This window comes from Penicillium canescens (genome assembly GCF_028828765.1).
Source record: "Penicillium canescens strain IBT 15451 chromosome Unknown utg000005l_segment0_segment0, whole genome shotgun sequence".
Taxonomy (NCBI): domain Eukaryota; kingdom Fungi; phylum Ascomycota; class Eurotiomycetes; order Eurotiales; family Aspergillaceae; genus Penicillium; species Penicillium canescens.
In genome coordinates this window covers 104,881-122,441 of record NW_026703967.1, presented here as the reverse complement: position 1 = coordinate 122,441, position 17,561 = coordinate 104,881, and the positions used below count along the sequence as shown (strand labels likewise).

The 17,561-nt window shown below is 50.3% G+C and overlaps 11 protein-coding genes across 11 annotated transcripts; 2 read left to right on the top strand and 9 right to left on the bottom strand.

The window, feature by feature from the left end:
• Positions 1 to 49: 49 nt before the first annotated feature.
• N7446_007668 (uncharacterized protein) lies at positions 50 to 471 on the bottom strand (the record flags this gene model as incomplete). Its single annotated transcript, XM_058516413.1, has 2 exons — positions 50 to 100; positions 154 to 471. The coding sequence occupies 2 exons, from the start codon at positions 469 to 471 to the stop codon at positions 50 to 52; spliced, it is 369 nt and encodes a 122-aa protein (XP_058370059.1).
• A 761-nt stretch (positions 472 to 1,232) lies between these two features.
• On the bottom strand, positions 1,233 to 1,979 carry N7446_007667 (uncharacterized protein). The gene is made up of 2 exons (XM_058516412.1): positions 1,751 to 1,979; positions 1,233 to 1,704 (listed from the first exon to the last, which is right to left on the bottom strand). The coding sequence occupies exons 1-2, from the start codon at positions 1,870 to 1,872 to the stop codon at positions 1,254 to 1,256; spliced, it is 573 nt and encodes a 190-aa protein (XP_058370058.1). The 5' UTR covers positions 1,873 to 1,979; the 3' UTR covers positions 1,233 to 1,253.
• Positions 1,980 to 2,917: 938 nt separating this feature from the next.
• N7446_007666 (uncharacterized protein) lies at positions 2,918 to 3,496 on the bottom strand (the record flags this gene model as incomplete). Its single annotated transcript, XM_058516411.1, has 2 exons — positions 2,918 to 3,343; positions 3,395 to 3,496. The coding sequence occupies 2 exons, from the start codon at positions 3,494 to 3,496 to the stop codon at positions 2,918 to 2,920; spliced, it is 528 nt and encodes a 175-aa protein (XP_058370057.1).
• Positions 3,497 to 4,004: 508 nt separating this feature from the next.
• N7446_007665 (indoleamine 2,3-dioxygenase) lies at positions 4,005 to 5,481 on the bottom strand (the record flags this gene model as incomplete). Its single annotated transcript, XM_058516410.1, has 2 exons — positions 4,005 to 5,135; positions 5,191 to 5,481. 2 exons carry the CDS (start codon positions 5,479 to 5,481, stop codon positions 4,005 to 4,007), a joined length of 1,422 nt encoding a protein of 473 aa, XP_058370056.1.
• A 1,060-nt stretch (positions 5,482 to 6,541) lies between these two features.
• Positions 6,542 to 7,045, bottom strand: N7446_007664 (uncharacterized protein; the record flags this gene model as incomplete). The annotated part of the gene is made up of 4 exons (XM_058516409.1): positions 6,542 to 6,618; positions 6,646 to 6,772; positions 6,795 to 6,879; positions 6,912 to 7,045. The coding sequence occupies 4 exons, from the start codon at positions 7,043 to 7,045 to the stop codon at positions 6,542 to 6,544; spliced, it is 423 nt and encodes a 140-aa protein (XP_058370055.1).
• Positions 7,046 to 7,075: 30 nt separating this feature from the next.
• Positions 7,076 to 7,604, bottom strand: N7446_007663 (uncharacterized protein; the record flags this gene model as incomplete). Its single annotated transcript, XM_058516408.1, has 2 exons — positions 7,269 to 7,604; positions 7,076 to 7,210 (listed from the first exon to the last, which is right to left on the bottom strand). Exons 1-2 carry the CDS (start codon positions 7,407 to 7,409, stop codon positions 7,076 to 7,078), a joined length of 276 nt encoding a protein of 91 aa, XP_058370054.1. The 5' UTR covers positions 7,410 to 7,604.
• Positions 7,605 to 7,703: 99 nt separating this feature from the next.
• Positions 7,704 to 8,435, bottom strand: N7446_007662 (uncharacterized protein; the record flags this gene model as incomplete). Its single annotated transcript, XM_058516407.1, has 3 exons — positions 7,900 to 8,435; positions 7,776 to 7,863; positions 7,704 to 7,733 (listed from the first exon to the last, which is right to left on the bottom strand). Exons 1-3 carry the CDS (start codon positions 8,415 to 8,417, stop codon positions 7,704 to 7,706), a joined length of 636 nt encoding a protein of 211 aa, XP_058370053.1. The 5' UTR covers positions 8,418 to 8,435.
• Positions 8,436 to 8,712: 277 nt separating this feature from the next.
• Positions 8,713 to 10,659, bottom strand: N7446_007661 (IscS subfamily cysteine desulfurase). The gene is made up of 2 exons (XM_058516406.1): positions 9,524 to 10,659; positions 8,713 to 9,305 (listed from the first exon to the last, which is right to left on the bottom strand). Exons 1-2 carry the CDS (start codon positions 10,610 to 10,612, stop codon positions 8,883 to 8,885), a joined length of 1,512 nt encoding a protein of 503 aa, XP_058370052.1. The 5' UTR covers positions 10,613 to 10,659; the 3' UTR covers positions 8,713 to 8,882.
• A 580-nt stretch (positions 10,660 to 11,239) lies between these two features.
• Positions 11,240 to 12,564, top strand: N7446_007660 (amphiphysin; the record flags this gene model as incomplete). The annotated part of the gene is made up of 3 exons (XM_058516405.1): positions 11,240 to 11,423; positions 11,473 to 12,492; positions 12,542 to 12,564. 3 exons carry the CDS (start codon positions 11,240 to 11,242, stop codon positions 12,562 to 12,564), a joined length of 1,227 nt encoding a protein of 408 aa, XP_058370051.1.
• Positions 12,565 to 13,476: 912 nt separating this feature from the next.
• Positions 13,477 to 14,430, bottom strand: preB (alpha-factor pheromone receptor STE2; the record flags this gene model as incomplete). Its single annotated transcript, XM_058516404.1, has 1 exon — positions 13,477 to 14,430. The coding sequence occupies one exon, from the start codon at positions 14,428 to 14,430 to the stop codon at positions 13,477 to 13,479; it is 954 nt and encodes a 317-aa protein (XP_058370050.1).
• Positions 14,431 to 15,354: 924 nt separating this feature from the next.
• On the top strand, positions 15,355 to 17,252 carry N7446_007658 (uncharacterized protein; the record flags this gene model as incomplete). The annotated part of the gene is made up of 4 exons (XM_058516403.1): positions 15,355 to 15,405; positions 15,449 to 15,557; positions 15,615 to 15,853; positions 15,903 to 17,252. The coding sequence occupies 4 exons, from the start codon at positions 15,355 to 15,357 to the stop codon at positions 17,250 to 17,252; spliced, it is 1,749 nt and encodes a 582-aa protein (XP_058370049.1).
• Positions 17,253 to 17,561: the final 309 nt, after the last annotated feature.

Below are 17,561 nucleotides of genomic sequence, written 5' to 3'. Positions count from 1 at the left end.
CCATTGAATGCAAAAATAAGTAAAATTCGTGATTCATTCCTTCGTTGCACTACAGAGACCCTAACACACCACCCAACAGCTTGGAGACATCCTCCACCAACTAGCGTGTGTTAGTAACTTATATACAATCCGGTTTTCATACAAAGTACATACCGGCGTGGCATCCCCAATCAGGGTAGTGGTGTTATCCACAAAGCTCTTGGTGAGCAGGCTGTGGGCGTTGGTCAAGATATCCTGCAGGACATCGATATTGTCGGAGGCGAGTAACTTGGCCGCCCCATCGAGAATTGTATCCAGCTTTTTGAGATTATCGGTAGTCAGAAGACCCTGCACTCCGCTGAGAATGTCGGGCAGTTCCTCTAGCAGACCGGAGGCTGCTGGTGCTGGTGCAGCGACGGGGTTGGGCCGGGGCTCCGGGGCTGCCAGAGCCAGGGGAGCCAAAGCCAGAGGGAGAAGACGGAAGAAACGCATTGTGATAGATGAAGAAGAGAGAATCCAAGGTATGGCTATACACTATTCCCTCTTATCTTATAAACGAGATTGCTCGATCTAGACCAAGGCACTTAGCGTTGTTAGTTCGCTTTTGCCAAATCGATAAAACCCCCGACGCCGTTGAAGCCGCATTGACACGGTCTCGGGTGATGTGCGATGGCCGAGGCAAGGTCAAACCCATGTGAATTAGTTAGTTCACCTGTACCATGCAGTGAATGGAAAGGCAATACGAGAGAGTTCCCCGCATGGTTTCACCCCGGACCTCATTCTTTGGCTGATCGACTGTTGATCTCCTTTTTTGGGGATTTGGTGGGATTCGCTTAGTTCTCTGATTCGCGAATTGTCCGGAGAACTTGTTTTCTTAGGTAGCGATCGGCGAGGTAAGCTCCCAAGGCGCAGGTCCATGCAGAGATCCGACATGTCGAGAGAGATACCACCTCGTCATGCAGATTTCCATATTAATTTTAATTAACTGCGAGTTCAGAGCATGTGAGGGACCTGCATTTGCGCCTCATTTCGTCCATGGTTCGTTTCGCCAAGGCATTTCACTCTTGAGCACATAGTGACACCACTGTATTTTGGAGTACACCTTTCTGGATTCTGATTTCGTATGCTCAATTCTGGTCTCATTTCTCATCACAGTCGTCTACTAAATGCAAATCATGCGGATCCTTCAGCTCTTCCTCACTGTGATACACCGCATCAATAGGGATTGGAACAAAAAGCAAAAAAAAGCAATTAAAAAAGCAACAAAAAATAGATCATAGAGCTAGTGCCAGCCCAAGCACGCCCATGGCCCCCATCACTGATACGGTGAGCCCCGTGGCCTGTGCAGCGCCACCAGTGGAAGTCGATGCCATGCCACTTGCACTTCCAGTTCCAGATCCAGTCGATCCGGACTCAGTGGCTCCGGTCGCAGTGGCGGACGCTGTCGCATACGCTAAACCCGTAGTGGCTGTCAATGCGCCGCCGGAGATCTGCGATCTCACCACGGACATGTAACTCTTCACGTCGGTGGGCAGGTTGCTATACCAGGCTGGTGTGCTCCCTGCCTTGAATTGGCTGGCTAGTGAACTGCGCTGGGCTGGGTTGACCAATTCCCAGATCACCGAGACGGGCACTACCGATAGGATCTCTGGGATGAGGGATTTGGGCGGCGAGGAGATGTTGGCAAAGTTGGCGCTGGCGGTTTGGTTTGCGGTCATATGTTCTCTAGATGGTGTTAGATTCGATTGATGGTGCGAGAGTGGGTATGTACAGTGCGCTTGAGATTGAGGCTAGGTTGATGCCATAGTCCGTACCATCTCGGCGGTGATGGTGCTCTGCGCTGCATACTGCTAGGAAGAAGAGGACTGCCGTGAACTTCATGGTGATGTGCATACTGTAGTAGTATAGTAGTAAAATGTTAGGGGAAGTCAGAGTATATCAAATGCTTAGCACTCGGCCCCTCCATGCAAGCCATGCCCAACGTGACATAATGACTCTAGACCTTCCAAGGCTGTTAGTTTAGTCTCACCGATCAACCTCGGGATGGTGATCAGATGCCAGCGGGGAAGCTAGTCCACGTTCACCTCGGATATTTTATTCCTTGCTCGGAATACACCGATGTATGTGATAGATTGAAGATCGGCTGCAGATCTGAGGCGATTATGTTGACTACAGGGCATCTCGACATTGGTGTCGCCTGCATACTTTGTCTCCCACCCCCTCATCCTTATAGAACGCCGTAGTAATTCCGGCAAATGGTATCCAATTGGTCATTCGTACCTAGATAGCCAAAGCACCTAGGAAGAACCCACATCACTGGGTGGAAGATTGATCTTTTCAAGGGGAATTTACCTAAGGACGGGAGGAGATGGTGGCATGTGGAAAGTCCCATTTCCCTGTAGGGGTTGACTGGGGATATTGTTTTAGATTCTGTGTGGTGTTTGGGGTCTACTAAGCCGATTTGAACATTTTGTCACTTGAAACCCTGATCCCGCGATTGTTTTTGATATTGGACACATATTTCGTAGATATACTCATTCTGTTTTTACTTTCTCGTATGTTATGATTTCAAAAAGGGCCTGGTCAAAAATTGCAAATCGCGAACATTTTGGCAAGAAAAAAGGGATTTCGACTTCCTCAGGGCCTAAGGAATCATTCCTCGTAGAACTTTCCACATCAGAATGATTTTTCAGGCATTTTTATACAAATATCAGATTTTGTGAACATTCCAACATACCAGTCCCTACTTCGGCTATGCTTGCTTCAAGTTCGATATATCTACTCTTTCTATCAAAATCAAAAGCTACATGTTTGATCAAAATACCAAGTAGAAATGGCAATCAATTTGGATATCACAGCTAAGCCATCGTAAAAGTCATAATAAAAACAGCCATAGAGGCAAGAACCGAAATCACAAACCCAAATCTTCAAGTTACACTTAAGCCTTCTTATTCATATCAGCCTCAGCACCACGCTGACGGACCTTGCCCTCATCATGTTGGTCACGGTACTTCTCCTCCTCAGTACGGTCACCAGTAACAGCAGCACCGACCGCACCAAGCGCACCCTGGGCACGGTTCTGGATTCCCTCACCCCAGTCCTTAAGCTGGCCCTTGGCTTCCTGTTCCTTGCCCGCGGCGTTCTGTTGTTCGCCGGCCTTGCGCAGGTTCTCGTTACCGATCATGTTGCCGACGGATTCTTTGGCGGAGCCGAGGGTTTGGTCCCAGGAGCCAGCGGAGCGCTTGGGGTCGTCTCGGGCTACAGCGCCGGTGTTGGGGTCGGCCGCGACGGAGCCAACCTTGGCGGTTGTGTGCGAGGCGTCTTCTTTGACTTTGCCGACTTCTTGCTTGGTTTCGCCCTTGTTCTGGGTTGGGTTAGTTGTTGTGATGGGTTGGGTTGTGAAGTGGTTGCTTACCTGAGTGGATGAGTCGCCGGTGATGACGCCAGCGGCACGCTGGGCGAGGCCGGTGGCCTGGTCAAGGTAGGACTGGCCGGTGGAAGAGTTGCCGTCAGACATTATAGATGTGGATGGTAGATGTAGATGGTAGATGTAGATGGTAGATTGTAGATGGTGGATGTAGAGTTGAGAGTAGAGATGTTTGAAGTGAAGATTAGGAAATAGCAGGCGGAAGCACAGCCCCTTATATAGATATCAGATCCCTATGCGCCACATGGTTCCAGGGCATTCTTCCATGAAGTTGTACACAAAGTCATGATCGATGACGTAGATGACATCACATCCCGTGGGATGACGCTTCACGCGTCATCTCCAGGGCCTGCCAGGTTTGTTTATGCAGCTTCTATGGATCTACATGAAAATAAGCATTTAGACATGCTCTATCTTATTTGACAGCTCAAGGTACATGTATAGTACAGCTTAAGTGGAGTAATAATGCAATAAGAGCCGTAAATCAAGTCTACTCTGTACAACAGCACAAATCATACAATGCAATCCCAAACACCATAGCGCCCATGTACGCAGATTTACCCAGATGCGTCGCTCAATAACCAGAAAAACATCCACTTTACCAGTGACAAATGCCACCCTCACTTTCCTCGGCAGTCCATGTCCCGCAAAGACCAACGACCTCAAGATGTCCATCCGGCTGCTCGCCAACCTTACTAAGTGAAGCAAACGTATTATCAACAGGGCCATGGCTGAGTAGCCGTCGAGCCCATGCGTCAATAGCAGGCTCGCCAGTTTCATCTCGCGCTTGCTTCAAGAATGGGATGAGGGCAGTACCACCTGTCCCGCGCAGCTTCTTCTTATCGGTTGGTGTGGCGGTGGCGAGGTTGGTTGCCGGTCGACTCGGGCTGGATTGTGAGGGCTGGCGCGCACAGCGGGATTGGATGATGATGTAGCGGGATACCATGGTGATGTGCTTGTCCCGTAGGACTCGCAGCATGGCTAGGCAGGCGTCGTAGGCAATGCAGAGGGCTGAGTCTCCGCGTCGGGTTTCAACAAAGGTGCGGATGTTGGCTACTGAGTCGACTTGCTCGAGGAAGCGTCGGTGTGGGCCGGGCATGTAGGTGCGCATTTCGTGGATGAAGCTGTTGCGGGATCTGCCGCTGTCCTCGCTGTCGCGACTTGTACCGGTTGGTCGGTGTTCCACACCGAGGACGATGTCGAAGAATTGGATCAGGGAGCTTTGGGCATTGCTGCCTCCACCGTATTGTCGGTATTCGGGGTTGTAGCCGTCGTCGTATAGCAGACCATTGGGCAAGCCGGCGTCACTCATGTTCTTGCTTCCGGCCAGATATGGGCGGATGCGGTTGTAGAACACGTATGGGTCACAGTTGTCGTACATCTGTTGTAGTAACTCGGTGGTTTCATCAATGGTTTCAGCCAGCTGTTGCAGGCATTCGGTCACAATCTGGCTCTTTCCTGCCCGTGCAGCTGTAATAGCTTTGAGCATCAAGGGGATAGAAGGACCTCCCCGTGCCTCGATGGCAACAGAGACGAGGTAGAACCATTGTTCATCCAGTGACCCAGTGAATGTTTGAAGACAAGCCAGGTTGTCCAAGTCGGTGGCCGGCTCGTCGGGAAATATCGGCTTATAGTTCCAGAGGCAAACCCCGGCATAAGTGGCAACTGGGGGGACATCGAGCCGTTCACAGACTTTGAATAATGGCACTGTGAGCTGTGGTGGAATCCTCTGTTTGGTGTCAGTATTGCTCATCGCGTGACCAGTGGGGGGGACTCTAATGTACCTCTGCGGGACGATCACCACCCCAGACAAACCCATGCAGCATGAATACAAGTACCACATATGCTCGACGCCATTCAGCATCTGTCTGGAGGTGCTCGGTAGAAAGTATGGGGAGGCGCTCCACTATGGACCGGATCCGTTTGCTCAGGATGAGGGCTTGCAAGTTCCCCACGATGGCCTCCCACTTGGCATAGTATGGATCCGGGAGGACCTCCAGTGGAGGCTCTGAGGGGAGGAACCCAAAGTCGGGAGTGATCCCATAATCAGCAGGTGATGGCACTGGAGGTAGCATGGTGATTGTAAGACAGAAGAAGAGGCAGAAGTGCCGAGGACAGAAGTGGCACGTCCGGATCTCAGTCCCGTTCAAATGCCGATGTCTTCAAGAACGTAATGATGTCGTGAGTAAAGAAGAGAGAGAGAGAAGTTACAAGTCAGGCACCCGGAGAGGTGGCGAGAGTACCCCAGGACGTGTACGGATGATGACGGAACAAACTCGGAGAAGAAAGGTTATTCATTTTCACCAAGGTACAGTACGGGGAGTAGCCATAAGGGACATAAACTAGGTAACTATCCCCGTCAGAGTTTTCCGGTGGGATGTCCGACTTGTAAGCACGTAATTCACCGGGAGACATAAGGGGAGCGTAAGAGAGGCATTTCTAAGCCGGAGTTAAGAGAGTGAGCCGATATAGGAACAAGGCAAAAGAGCTTTAGAGACCCCTGGGACCGTTTTAGAGGAGGTGGACCAGCTAAGTCGACTACAGACCAGGTTCATTTTATATGGGCCCATGTAACTAACGCCCCCAGGCTAAAATGCCAAGCAGCAATGGGTGCCCGCGCAAGGGCTCCTCAGCGGGTCTGTTCTTAGCGAGAAGTAGACTGGGTGCTAGACAATGAACCGGAAGCCCCCAAGACACGGCTGGGAGGTGGGAATGCGGCCTTTGCGCCGAATTCGGGACATTCTCGCTTAATCCCTAGCACATTCGCCATCACTCACGCTGCTCCATACTCGACGTCTGGGGTCATGTTGGGTCAACGTCAGGTCTTGAGCTTACTTTGATGTATATTGGCTGTACATATCTTCTTGCATTATCTGATCTGATGTTTTTGTCCTGCTGCCCACATCGTCTCGTGCTCATCTGCTTCCGAGGCAATCCACAGTGGACACCCCGCCGGATGCAGATTTTGACGTCGACACCTGATCTGCCAGGCATCAAAGTGTGCAAAATATTGGGGTCACATGACTGGTTATGTCATCACATAGATTGGTCTATAAATCACACCCAAGAACTATCTGTCCCTTACCATCTTTGATTCTCCCGATGTCTGTAGTCTTGCCAACTTCATTGCAATAACTATCCCACTGGGATATTAGCTGATGTAAACACAACCTGAGTGGTGTTGTCCAGGGCGAGATTGATCAAAGTTGGTTCTGTCAACGATCAGCATGGACGATCACCACAAAATTGGAGAGTCTGACAATCGAAACTGAACTGTGGCCATCCATATTTGCTGAGTCCATTTTGGGGGTTCTTGGCAAAGGCGACCCATGCTCCTAAGAAATACTCGTAAGACTTGACGAATCGCTATACGTTTTAGAGGGAGGACCTTGGATGTATCTGCTGGCGTCAGCCTCTCCCGCAGATGGAGCTGTAGCTTTGATAGGTTATAAGTCCCAAAACACAATGGGTATCTTGGCTATCATCATCAAAATACGACTAATACGCGGAAATGAGTCTCATCTCATTACCAGTGTGATAGGCTCCGAGCCAGGTGGTTGGGCTGAGACTTGTGAAATTCCCTCGGTATAGATACCTCCAAGTGGGCACATTCCGGTCAAGTCGCATCCTAGAATGCATTATATCCGATCTAATGTGGTGGTTTGTTTCTTAATTTACAGTCTCATGGAGTGGACAGTTGAAGGCTTTTTGGACATTTTCGTAGACGTCTATTTCATTAACAGATTCTTGACTCAAAGGGACTATTGCCGAGAATCCATGTTCGTGGATCCCAGCTAATGTTGGCTATTGAAGCACTGTGAGTGTTACGAAAAAAGATAAGAGATTACTGTGGTATACATACCAGGAGTGCTAGTTTCCCCTTTCGAGCTCTGGCAGCATAGTCCGAGAACACAGTTCGGTTGTCTACGATCGGATACAAGTTGTAGTTGTAGTTCCCCTGGGTCCTTACCTCGACAATCTTTGTGGCTGGAACTCGTCTCATGCACGCAAGAGACTTCGCCCCCGAGCCACCCAACAGCAATAGACAAGTCGTTCCAATCCTTATGGTCAGGCTGTGTTATCAACAATGGCGCAGTGCCGGAGTGTAGGGCGAATGCGCTGACAAGTTGATTGTCTGGATACTATCAAACCCAAGCTCGTTAGTTTCCACAATATACAGAAGATCCGGGGACCGGTGGTATTCACAGCATAGGAAAACATATCAACCAACGATGCCCCAGCAGATTGTCCGAAAAGGAGAATCCTTTTTGGATCACCGCCAAAGTTGGCTATGTTCTTATGGACCCATTCGACCGCCAGTCGCTAACTATGTGAGTTGTATCATTCGCTTTTGAGGCGTATGGCATACCTGATCCATTAATCCTAGATTCTGCTTCAGAGGATCCAGACCAGGTGCATTAGGAAATCCAAAGACGTTGAGCCGATAACTCCCTGGTCTTAGCCATGTATACAAACAGACACGACTCACTTACTTGAAAGTGACAACAATGATATCCTCATTGTCCTGTACCAAATTTGTTCCATCGTAAAAAGCCACCGATCCAGAACCAGAGCCGTACCCTCCCCCATGGATGAATATCATTACTGCCGCGTTTCGCGCCCTCTTACCCTGATGTTTGGAAGAAGGCGTCCAGATGTTAATATAAAGACAGTCTTCGGACATGTTGGCTGGATTCCATATCTTGTATGGAAGAATGCTCCAGATTGATTCATTGGAGTATGTGTAAACCTGTGGACATGGATCGCTGAAGGAGGATGCATCGATCGGATGTCTGGCTGGGGGCTTGGATTGTGCTGGTGCAAAGCGCAGGCGTCCTACTGGGGGCTCGACGTATGGTATTCCTATAAATCCCCAGACTGTTTGGACTGTGTTGTTATATATCCCGCTCACGATGCCGCTGGAGGTTACTACTTGAAGCTCTGGTGAGCGGTTTACCAGAGTAGCGGCACTGCTTGCAGCTTGGAGGAAAATCCACAACAATTGATACATCTTCGACTGGTGCTTTTTCGCGGTGAGTGAAAAGGGCTTTTATAGGCAGATGTACCCCCCGCCATTCCAGTCGGATAAATGGCGCGTCGGCAGGTAAACGTTGGAGTTTGTGCTAAGATCAAGTGAGCCACGTTAACTTATCTCTGAAAGCATCCAATATGCAGTCATCATAGGGCTGTAATGAGTGGACAAACTTTATTCGGCACATATACTTGGTCTAACCTCGAGCATCAGTGGCGAAGGCTATGGTAAGTTGCAGGGCGCCAACTACGTCCTAACAGGAATCATCTCTACACTCTGATCGACTTTGATCGGGATAATCTTACACATAGTAGAGCAGAGGTAGTAAATTCTGAGTTGATTATGCTCAATCTGTACAAATCCAATGTTGTTACACTTCCAACGCCGTCCCTAATGGGCATTTTTCTCGAAACGAAAGTGATTAATATGGCCAGAGAAAAGAAATCAGTGCTGGCTCCACTCGATAGTGTTCAGGTCAATTCCCTCCTGCACCAACTCCCAAAGCGGGCTCAGTTCACGCAAGAATGAAACACGAGCCTGGACGGCCTTGAGAACGTAGTCGATCTCCTCATCGGAGGTGAAACGGCCAATACCGAAACGGATACTGCTGTGGGCGCTCTCGTCGCTGCTACCCAGGGCACGGAGAACGTAGCTGGGCTCTAGGGAGGCGGAGGTACAGGCACTGCCGGAAGACAGAGCGATATCCTTCAGAGCCATCAAAAGGGATTCACCCTCGACATAGGCGAACGAGACGTTCACACAGCCGGGGTAGTGGTGGTCGGGGTCACCATTCAGCACGGTGTGTTCCATAGACAGGAGGCCCTCGGTCAGACGCTTCGATAGACGCTCAACGTGCTTGGTGTCGTACTATTCGCGAATCAACATGTTAGCGTGTTGCCATGCAAAGACAAGGTAAATTCAAGGTCATCATCAGCAGACTCATTACCCCTGCGGTTGACATCATCGACGCTGAGTACCGTGTATAAACACGGAGCTACCACCCAAACATCTCCAAAGACAGATGTTTATTCACAGTGTATAATCATCGCAGCAAAGAAAAATTCCAAGAGAACGGGTATTCTTACCTCCATGTCTTGAGCGGCAAGGCGGCAAGCCTCACCGAAGCCAACGAGCAGATGCGGGGCCAGAGTGCCACTGCGCAAGCCACGCTCCTGTCCACCACCGGAGATGATAGGCTCGAGACGAACACGTGGGCGACGGCGCACATAGCAAGCACCGATGCCCTTGGGGCCATAGATCTTGTGGCTGGAAATGGACATCAGATCGATGTGCATCTTGTTGACATCCATTGGGATCTTTCCAACAGCCTGTGCGGCATCAGAGTGGAAGAAGATCTTCTTGGACCGGCAAAGACGGCCAATCTCCTCGAGCGGCTGGATCACACCAATCTCGTTGTTGACGGCCATAATACTGACGATGGCAGTCTCGGGGCGCATAGCTGCCTCGAGGTCCTCCATCCGGATCAAACCATTGCTCTGAACTGGCAGATAGGTGACTTCGAATCCTTCATCTTGCAAGTGTCGGCAACTGTCGAGAACACACTTGTGCTCGGTCTGGGTGGTGATAATGTGCTTCTTCTTGCCTGAGCGACCAAAGAATCGCGCCACGCCCTTCAATGACATATTGTTACTCTCTGTCGCACCACTTGTGAAGATGATTTCCTTGGGATCGGCGCCAATCAGGTTGGCGATATGTCCACGGGCCTCCTCAACACCCTTCTCCGACTCCCAGCCGTAAGCGTGTGTGCGCGAGTGCGGGTTTCCGTAGATTCCGGTGAGGTATGGAAGCATGGCGTCGAGAACTCGGGGGTCTAGCGGTGTGGTGGCTTGCATATCGAGGTAGATAGGTCGTGTACCTTGGTCCAGAACGGTGGCCTGCTTCAGAATACCGGCGGAAGGACTCATGGCGGCATCACCGGAGGTTGTCGTGCCAGGAAGGTTCACACCCTGAGCAGGAACACCAGCCTGCTTCATGAATGACTTTTGTTCCTCCTTGATGGCGGTTTCGACATTGACCTGAGCTTGGCCGACCTTGGTCCCAGAAACATAAGAACGGGCTTGGGTGGCGAGGCGAGGAGCGCGATAGCCATAAGTTGAAAGGCGCCTAGAGAAGGCCGAGGCCTGTCTCCAAGCAGTAGGAGCAGCACTTGTCATTTTGAGGATGAAGTCCGATACCAAGTGGGATGAAGAAAGAAAGCAACCCCGACTTTTTGTTATCACTAATGTCCGGGAAACTCCTCATGACTAAACGCCTCGGTGAATTCCCAATTAGGATGGTTTCCCCGGTTCTCCGAGATGCCTCAGGCGTAACATTGCTACTAACGTTAACTAGGTGTGATTGTTAAGATATTGATATCTGAAGTCATACTTTGACTCATGTGCTATGTGACTGATTTTAGAATCTTAGCTAGCTACTTATTTACAACCTGCAGGTTACGCTGCGTATTCTTTCGTTTAGCCAAGTCAACCCGCATAATAAAGAAATGGCCAATAACAATCGAACTAGGGTAATTGGTACTTACGGGTAAGGCTGCAATAAAAACAAGCAGATCGAAAGAACTCAGCCCCGGAACAGCCACCGGGGCGATCACTACTACCGTAGTAGTTAACGCTGGTGCCTGATGTAGTAATGCGCCACAATAATTAGGCGTGCAAATAACTTATACTTCGGGTACAGCCACATCGCGAATGTCTTATGTCATAGAAGCGAAAGTTGGCCCAAAAGCCCGTCACCCCGCCTTGGCAACTTCCTCACTCTCCCATTCCGAGGCTTCCGGCAGTATGAGTTTCAAAGGATTTCAGAAGAGCATTGTGCGTGCACCGCAGCAGTTCAAGGTCAAGTTCAACATTGGCGAACACACCAAGGATGCTGTCTATACCGATGCCGAGCGCCGGTTTGATGAGCTCGAAAAGGAGACCAAGAAGCTCCACGATGAGTCAAAGAAGTACTTTGCAGCCATCAACGGTAATATCTGAATTCCGTATGGAAGAACCTTCCACTGACGCGTTTTTAGGCATGTTGAACCACCAGATCGAATTCTCCAAAGCAGTTGCTGAGATCTACAAACCCATCTCCGGTCGCGCCTCCGATCCCACCTCCTACCAATTCGAAGGAAACGCCGAAGGCATTCAGGCCTGTGAAGAATATGAAGTGATCGTCAAAGAGCTGCAGGAGGCCCTGGCCCCCGAGCTGGAGATGATCGACAGCCGCATTATCAGCCCTGCCGACCAGCTCCTCGAGGTAATCAAGGTGATCCGCAAGGTTGCCGTCAAGCGTGATCACAAGAAGCTGGACTTTGACCGCCGCAATGCTACCTTGAAGAAGCTAGAAGAGAAGAAGGACAAATCGATCAAGGACGAAAAGGCTTTGTACAAGGCTGAAAACGATGTCGAGGTCGCCACACAGGAGTTCAACTACTACAACGATCTGCTCAAGGACGAATTGCCCAAGTTGTTTGCCCTTGAGGCCGAGTTCATCCGCCCACTCTTCCAATCTTTCTACTACATGCAACTCAACGTCTTCTACACTCTCCACGACCGCATGCAAGGCATGAACATTAGCTACTTCAACCTTCAGCTTGACGTTGAAGAAGCCTTTGAGCAGAAGCGAGGCGATGTGAAGGAACGTGCCGAAGCCCTCAGTATCGTGCACTACAAGACTCAAGGCGTCCGCCGCTCTGGCTCGAAGCTGAGCGCTGTCAAGGGCGAGGGCAAGGGCTCTATTGGCCGAGGCCGGTCTAGCTCTACCGCGGACGAAAACCCTCCACCACCCTACTCGTCTGCTGGTGCCAGTCCGACAGGCAGCTTCTCTTCGGCCGCTAAGGGCAAGCCCGCCCCGCCCCCTCCACGGGCGAAGCCATCTCACCTCAGCGCAAAGCCGGTCGAGACCGTCACTGCTCTTTACGACTACGAGGCCCAAGCACACGGTGATCTGGGATTCTCAGCTGGTGATGTTATTGAAATCGTCCAACGCACCGACAACACAAATGAGTGGTGGTCTGGGCGTGTCGGCGGTCGGGAGGGCCAATTTCCGGGTAAGTGTTGAATCCATGATCGAGAAGTGCATCGCTAACATTATATCAGCCAATTACGTGCAATTGAATTAGCATTGGGTATTGTTAACGTTGTCGCTCTTGTCTTTTCTGTTCTGGCGCACATGTGGTCTATACATAGAGCGTTCTGTCTGTACATAATCCTTTTTTTCCCCCCTGGTTTTTTTTGAATGATTAGTTCCTATCAGATGGGTGGAAACGGATACTACATCGTTATATCGTTAATTTCGATAAGCAAAGCTATCCTTGGCCAAGGTAAGTGCCTATCTCAATCGAGTTCCTCTTTTTTTCTTCGTATATTGTGTATTCTATCGATCCATATCTAGAACTAGTCTCGGCTGAGTATAAGACAAAAGTGAGTGGCTTATTGGTTACAGGGGCACTTATCAAGTTGAGAAGACTGTAGATAGATGAAACAGGATCATTCTTTAACAACTGTTATGTGGAGTGGACATCTGCCATGGATTGAATTGCCGGAGGGTTAAGTAGTTAAATCCGTAGGCTCTTACATTATATGTATAGCTCTGTTGTCTATGCTCAAAAATATTTAAAAGGGCGATAAATTGATATTAAAGATGCGCCTAGAGTGGTCATTGTGCAGAACGAAAAAGAAAGACCATTGACAAAAGGAAATATAAGTGACACATAAAGTGCAAGAATGTGCATGCGAGGCTTGGCTCTGAGAAATGTGTACAGAGAATGGAAATATGTCTCAAATCTCTCTGTGTTGTTGGACTGATTGCGATGAAGGATGTTTGAAATGACTGAACCGTCCATATCAGACAAGTGAATGGTTTCTCTGAACTCGATCGACAGAAATGTCATGCTCAACAGCAATCCCATAGAAAGCATCCGTGTCCCTGCAGCTCCCTGAGCCACTTTTGTTCACAGTGCGATCTGAGTAGCATAGAGTTTGAGCAGCGGCTGTGGCTGTCAAATCGGTTGGGCTGTCTTTGGTTGTGGGACTCAATGTGCTGTTGGCTCCACCAGCGAGGACTCGCCATAGGTTACGTCGGCGCGCGTCTTGACTGCGAGGCGGTCGAGATTGTTCGAGGGCAGCGCCGGCCCAGATTGATGAGAGGGGAGTGAGATGGCCACCAGGGTGAGGACGTTGGACGCTAGTTCCGGGACGATGATGTAGTATTGTGTGATTGAGAAGATGGCTGGAACAACCATGGTCTGGCAGCCCATGATAAAGATGATTCTCATGGGGCCGAACTCGCGCACGCCAAGTTGACGGCGCTGCTTGATGGCAATTCCGAGCTTGGTGACAAAGATCACACAGAAGAAGCAGATGGAGACGGTGAGGGTCACATTGGTTGCGCTCTCAATCCACCAGATTGATTCCATGTACATCACTTTGATGATGGCAATCGAGTTCTCGACCATCCAGGCGCAGCGGAAACCAAATACGAACAGGGCCACCAGGATCGAGAGCCCTAGGAGAGGGTGTCGGTATCGGCGACGAACAGTCGAGCAAATCACATTGGTTTGAAGCACAAGCGATGCTTCAATGCAAGCCACAACCAGGGTCTGAAAGACAGTGGCCGCAATTGAAATGGCATATGCACTCGCCGGCACGGCGGAGTAGTCGTAAGAGAAGTAGGGGTATACTTCTTCGAACTTGGTGGAGAAGTGAATGACTTGGAATAGCAGACGCAGGCAGTTGAAGAACAGTGCCATGCTATTCAAGATAAACACCGAGGACTTTCGCTTGTCAGAATGTGTCAAAAGCAGAAGGATGATCAGTAGAACAATTGATGCTCCAAGCTGGCAGCCGTAGTTGATGCACACTCGGACGTTGTACATGACGAAGACATCCAGAGCTTTCATTGGCACCTCAAATTCCGTGCCGTTTGCATAGTGCATGATGACATCCTGTTGGTAAGGGTCTGTGGAGCTGCGGAGACCGTAATCCATGTTGAAGCAGTTGAGATCACACTGGAAGTTCTGAAGCGTGAAGAGTATGCATGATAGGGATCGAGGATAAAAATGATCAGGAATAAAAGATATAGATATAAAGAAAGAGATGAATACCCCAAGCCGAAACAGACAATGAACATAAATGAAGAGCTGGCCATAGTGATGTTGAGAGACTGATGAGGCATTGTCGGATGGAATGAAGAACAATATCAACCAGGTGGAGAGAACAATATTAAGGTGTGAGACAAAGGGGCATTCTGTTAATGAGGCCCAGACAACAGATAGATGCAGAATGGCTGCAGGAAATCAACCGAGTTAGAAATATCGGTGATTTGACTCGTTCGATTGCGAGGCTTGAGTCGCTAAAGTTCGCGAGTTCTTTGTCTGCCACTTGGCGACTGGGATGTCTTCGTCATGACTTCCACAGATTTTCGGATTAGATGTCCCTGAATGCTTCGGAGTCGTATCTGGAGTTGATTGAGACGAAGCTTGAAATCTGACAAATTCTAGGTCGTCCAACTGGAGGCTGCAGCAGGGCTCTAGGCTCAAGCGCTAGGGGGATCTTCCGGAGCTTTCAACGTGGAAGGTCGGGGCTATGGATTAGTAGCAGTCTGATCTTATGAACTGTAAGTCTAGGATTCTTTGCTGTTCATCTTGTGGCCAACATTCAGTGAAGTGTGGTGTCTTCTGTTTGCTTGGCCTGGTTCATGTCAGTCATGTATAATGCGTTGAAGTATGCCCAGGTGCCCTGTAGCCACCCCTGACTGATAGAAACATACATTGGAGGCCCAAGAACAGTAGTATACTGCAACCCATCAAAACTGGATAGATAAACTGCTGAGATGGCAACCTTGCAAGTATACTCGAGCCAAGACCGCGGTGTTTGCTCCGCTTCCCCGCGACTCACCTCCATCCATCACCATGGCGGTCCCTCAGCGGACACTCAACTGGCTCTACAGTGTATTGACCAAGGTATGCAACTCAATACGATATCATCACCAAGCTAACTTGGCAGGATCACTACGACCCGCAACAGACCTACCAAGACCCGAATCGGACCTACCACGATGTCGCCAACGCGCTCGCCCAGTACCCCTCGCTCTCCCCTCGAACGGATGTGTACAGTGAGTGATACAAATGATACAATCAGCTGGAAGCGCTCTTGATCTGATATCCTGCAGCATACGAAACAGGCTTCTCGGCCCTCCTCCTGCACCTCGTGGGCACGTTGCCGGTCACCTTCCGAGGGACAACATACCGATTCCCCATTGCGCTATGGATTCCAAACACATACCCACGCGAACCTCCCATTGCATATGTGACCCCGACGCAGGATATGGCTGTTCGTGTTGGACAGCATGTGACGCTGGAGGGGCAGGTGTATCATCACTACCTGGCACACTGGGCCGAAGCTTGGGATGTGAGTGTTCATAGGATGCTTCTCGACAAGCAAGCTAACCCGTCCATAGAGATCTAATATCGCCGACCTGCTGTCTATCCTCCAGGATGTCTTCGCCAAGGAGCCACCTGTCCGATATAGACAACCGCCCCAGTCCCAGCCAGTCCAGGCACACACACAAACACCGCCGCCATTACCTCCTCTTCCACCCGGTGTCGGAAGCTCTGCTACAAATGTGCAGCCGCAGCGAGCTCAGACTGTAAGCCAGACACCGCCACCGCCTCCACCGAAGCCAGGCGCAACAGGGGAGAATCGACAGCCGCAGCCATCACAATTGGATGATCGATATCGATCCCCTCCACCACCACCGAAAGAGCAAGACCCTCGTCAAGCAGCGCTATCACACCAAACCCCTAGTCTGGGAGCCCGCCCGCATCAGTACTATCCGCCTCCTGGCCCACCGGGGCCTATGTCACCCCCACAGACCCAGGGTGTGACGCCATATTATAGAAACAGCGGAGTCCCACCTCACGTCTCTGCCAATGTGCCAGGCCAGTCTTCTCCTCGGGCATATCAACCGCGACCTCAGTTGCCCCAGTCACAAGTCCCTCAAGCACAAACACCAATACAAGCCCTTGCTCCAGGCTACCAAGGACAAGGATACCCTCCCCAACCACACCAGCAACAAGCAGGACCCCCATACCCCCAACACTCCCCCTACCCATCAAACTACCCACATCCACCACCAGCAGCTCCAGCCCCCAAAGCTCAAACTCAAGACCTTCTGACCTCCCCTTTCGAAGTCGAGCTTCCATCAATTGCACCTACAGGACCTGCACCCCCAATTCCCCCAAACCCGGAGAAAGATGCGTTGCTGCACGCTGTATCGCAATCCCTGGCAGAAATCCTCCGCAACAACGCCGCTCAATCCGATACAGCAGCCCAGTCTCTTGTCTCGCAGTCACGCTCTCTACAGGCTGCTATGGCTACCCTGCAAGGCGAGGTTTCAAACTTGAATGCTCTACACGCGACATTACAGTCCAACACCACTGTTCTGCAGCAGTCTATTCATCGTGCTGATGCTACCATTGCCGATGCCCAGGCTCGCTCGACGTCTGTTCAGAATTCCGGTGCGCCTTCAGCTTCAACTGCTCCCAGTGATACGCCCGCCGGTCTTCCTCCCATTGATGATATTTTGGTTGCACCTACTGTCGTCGGGAAGCAGCTGTATGATCTCGTTGCTGAGGAGCAGGGTATCCAGCAGGCACTCTATGCGCTGCAGGCTGCGCTGGTTCGGGGTGTCATTGGTGTTGATTCTTGGTCGCGGCATACGCGTAGTCTTTCCCGTGAGGCTCTACTTAAACGGGCTTTGATTCGTAAGATTGGTCGTGGGATGGGGTTGGAGGAGAGTGTGGTTTGATGTTTAGCGGCATTGGCTGGTTATTTGCTGTTGTAGATACCCTATGATGTGAATATATTGGGTCGTCTTTGGAAGGTCACATAATGAACCTGTCAGTCCCAGATGATACATGGGTAGCTAGGGTTTCATATATGTCAACTTCAAAATATTTACTGCGAGCTATAGTCTGTACATATTATGTGATACTCCAAATGGGAATAAATGAGAGAATAAATTCAAGGACCGTTCCGTCTGTGTGCCTCACTCGCTGTACAGGGCATAAGGGAATAGTTGACCAAAAGTATAAACCAAGCCGTAGAAGGCTGCATA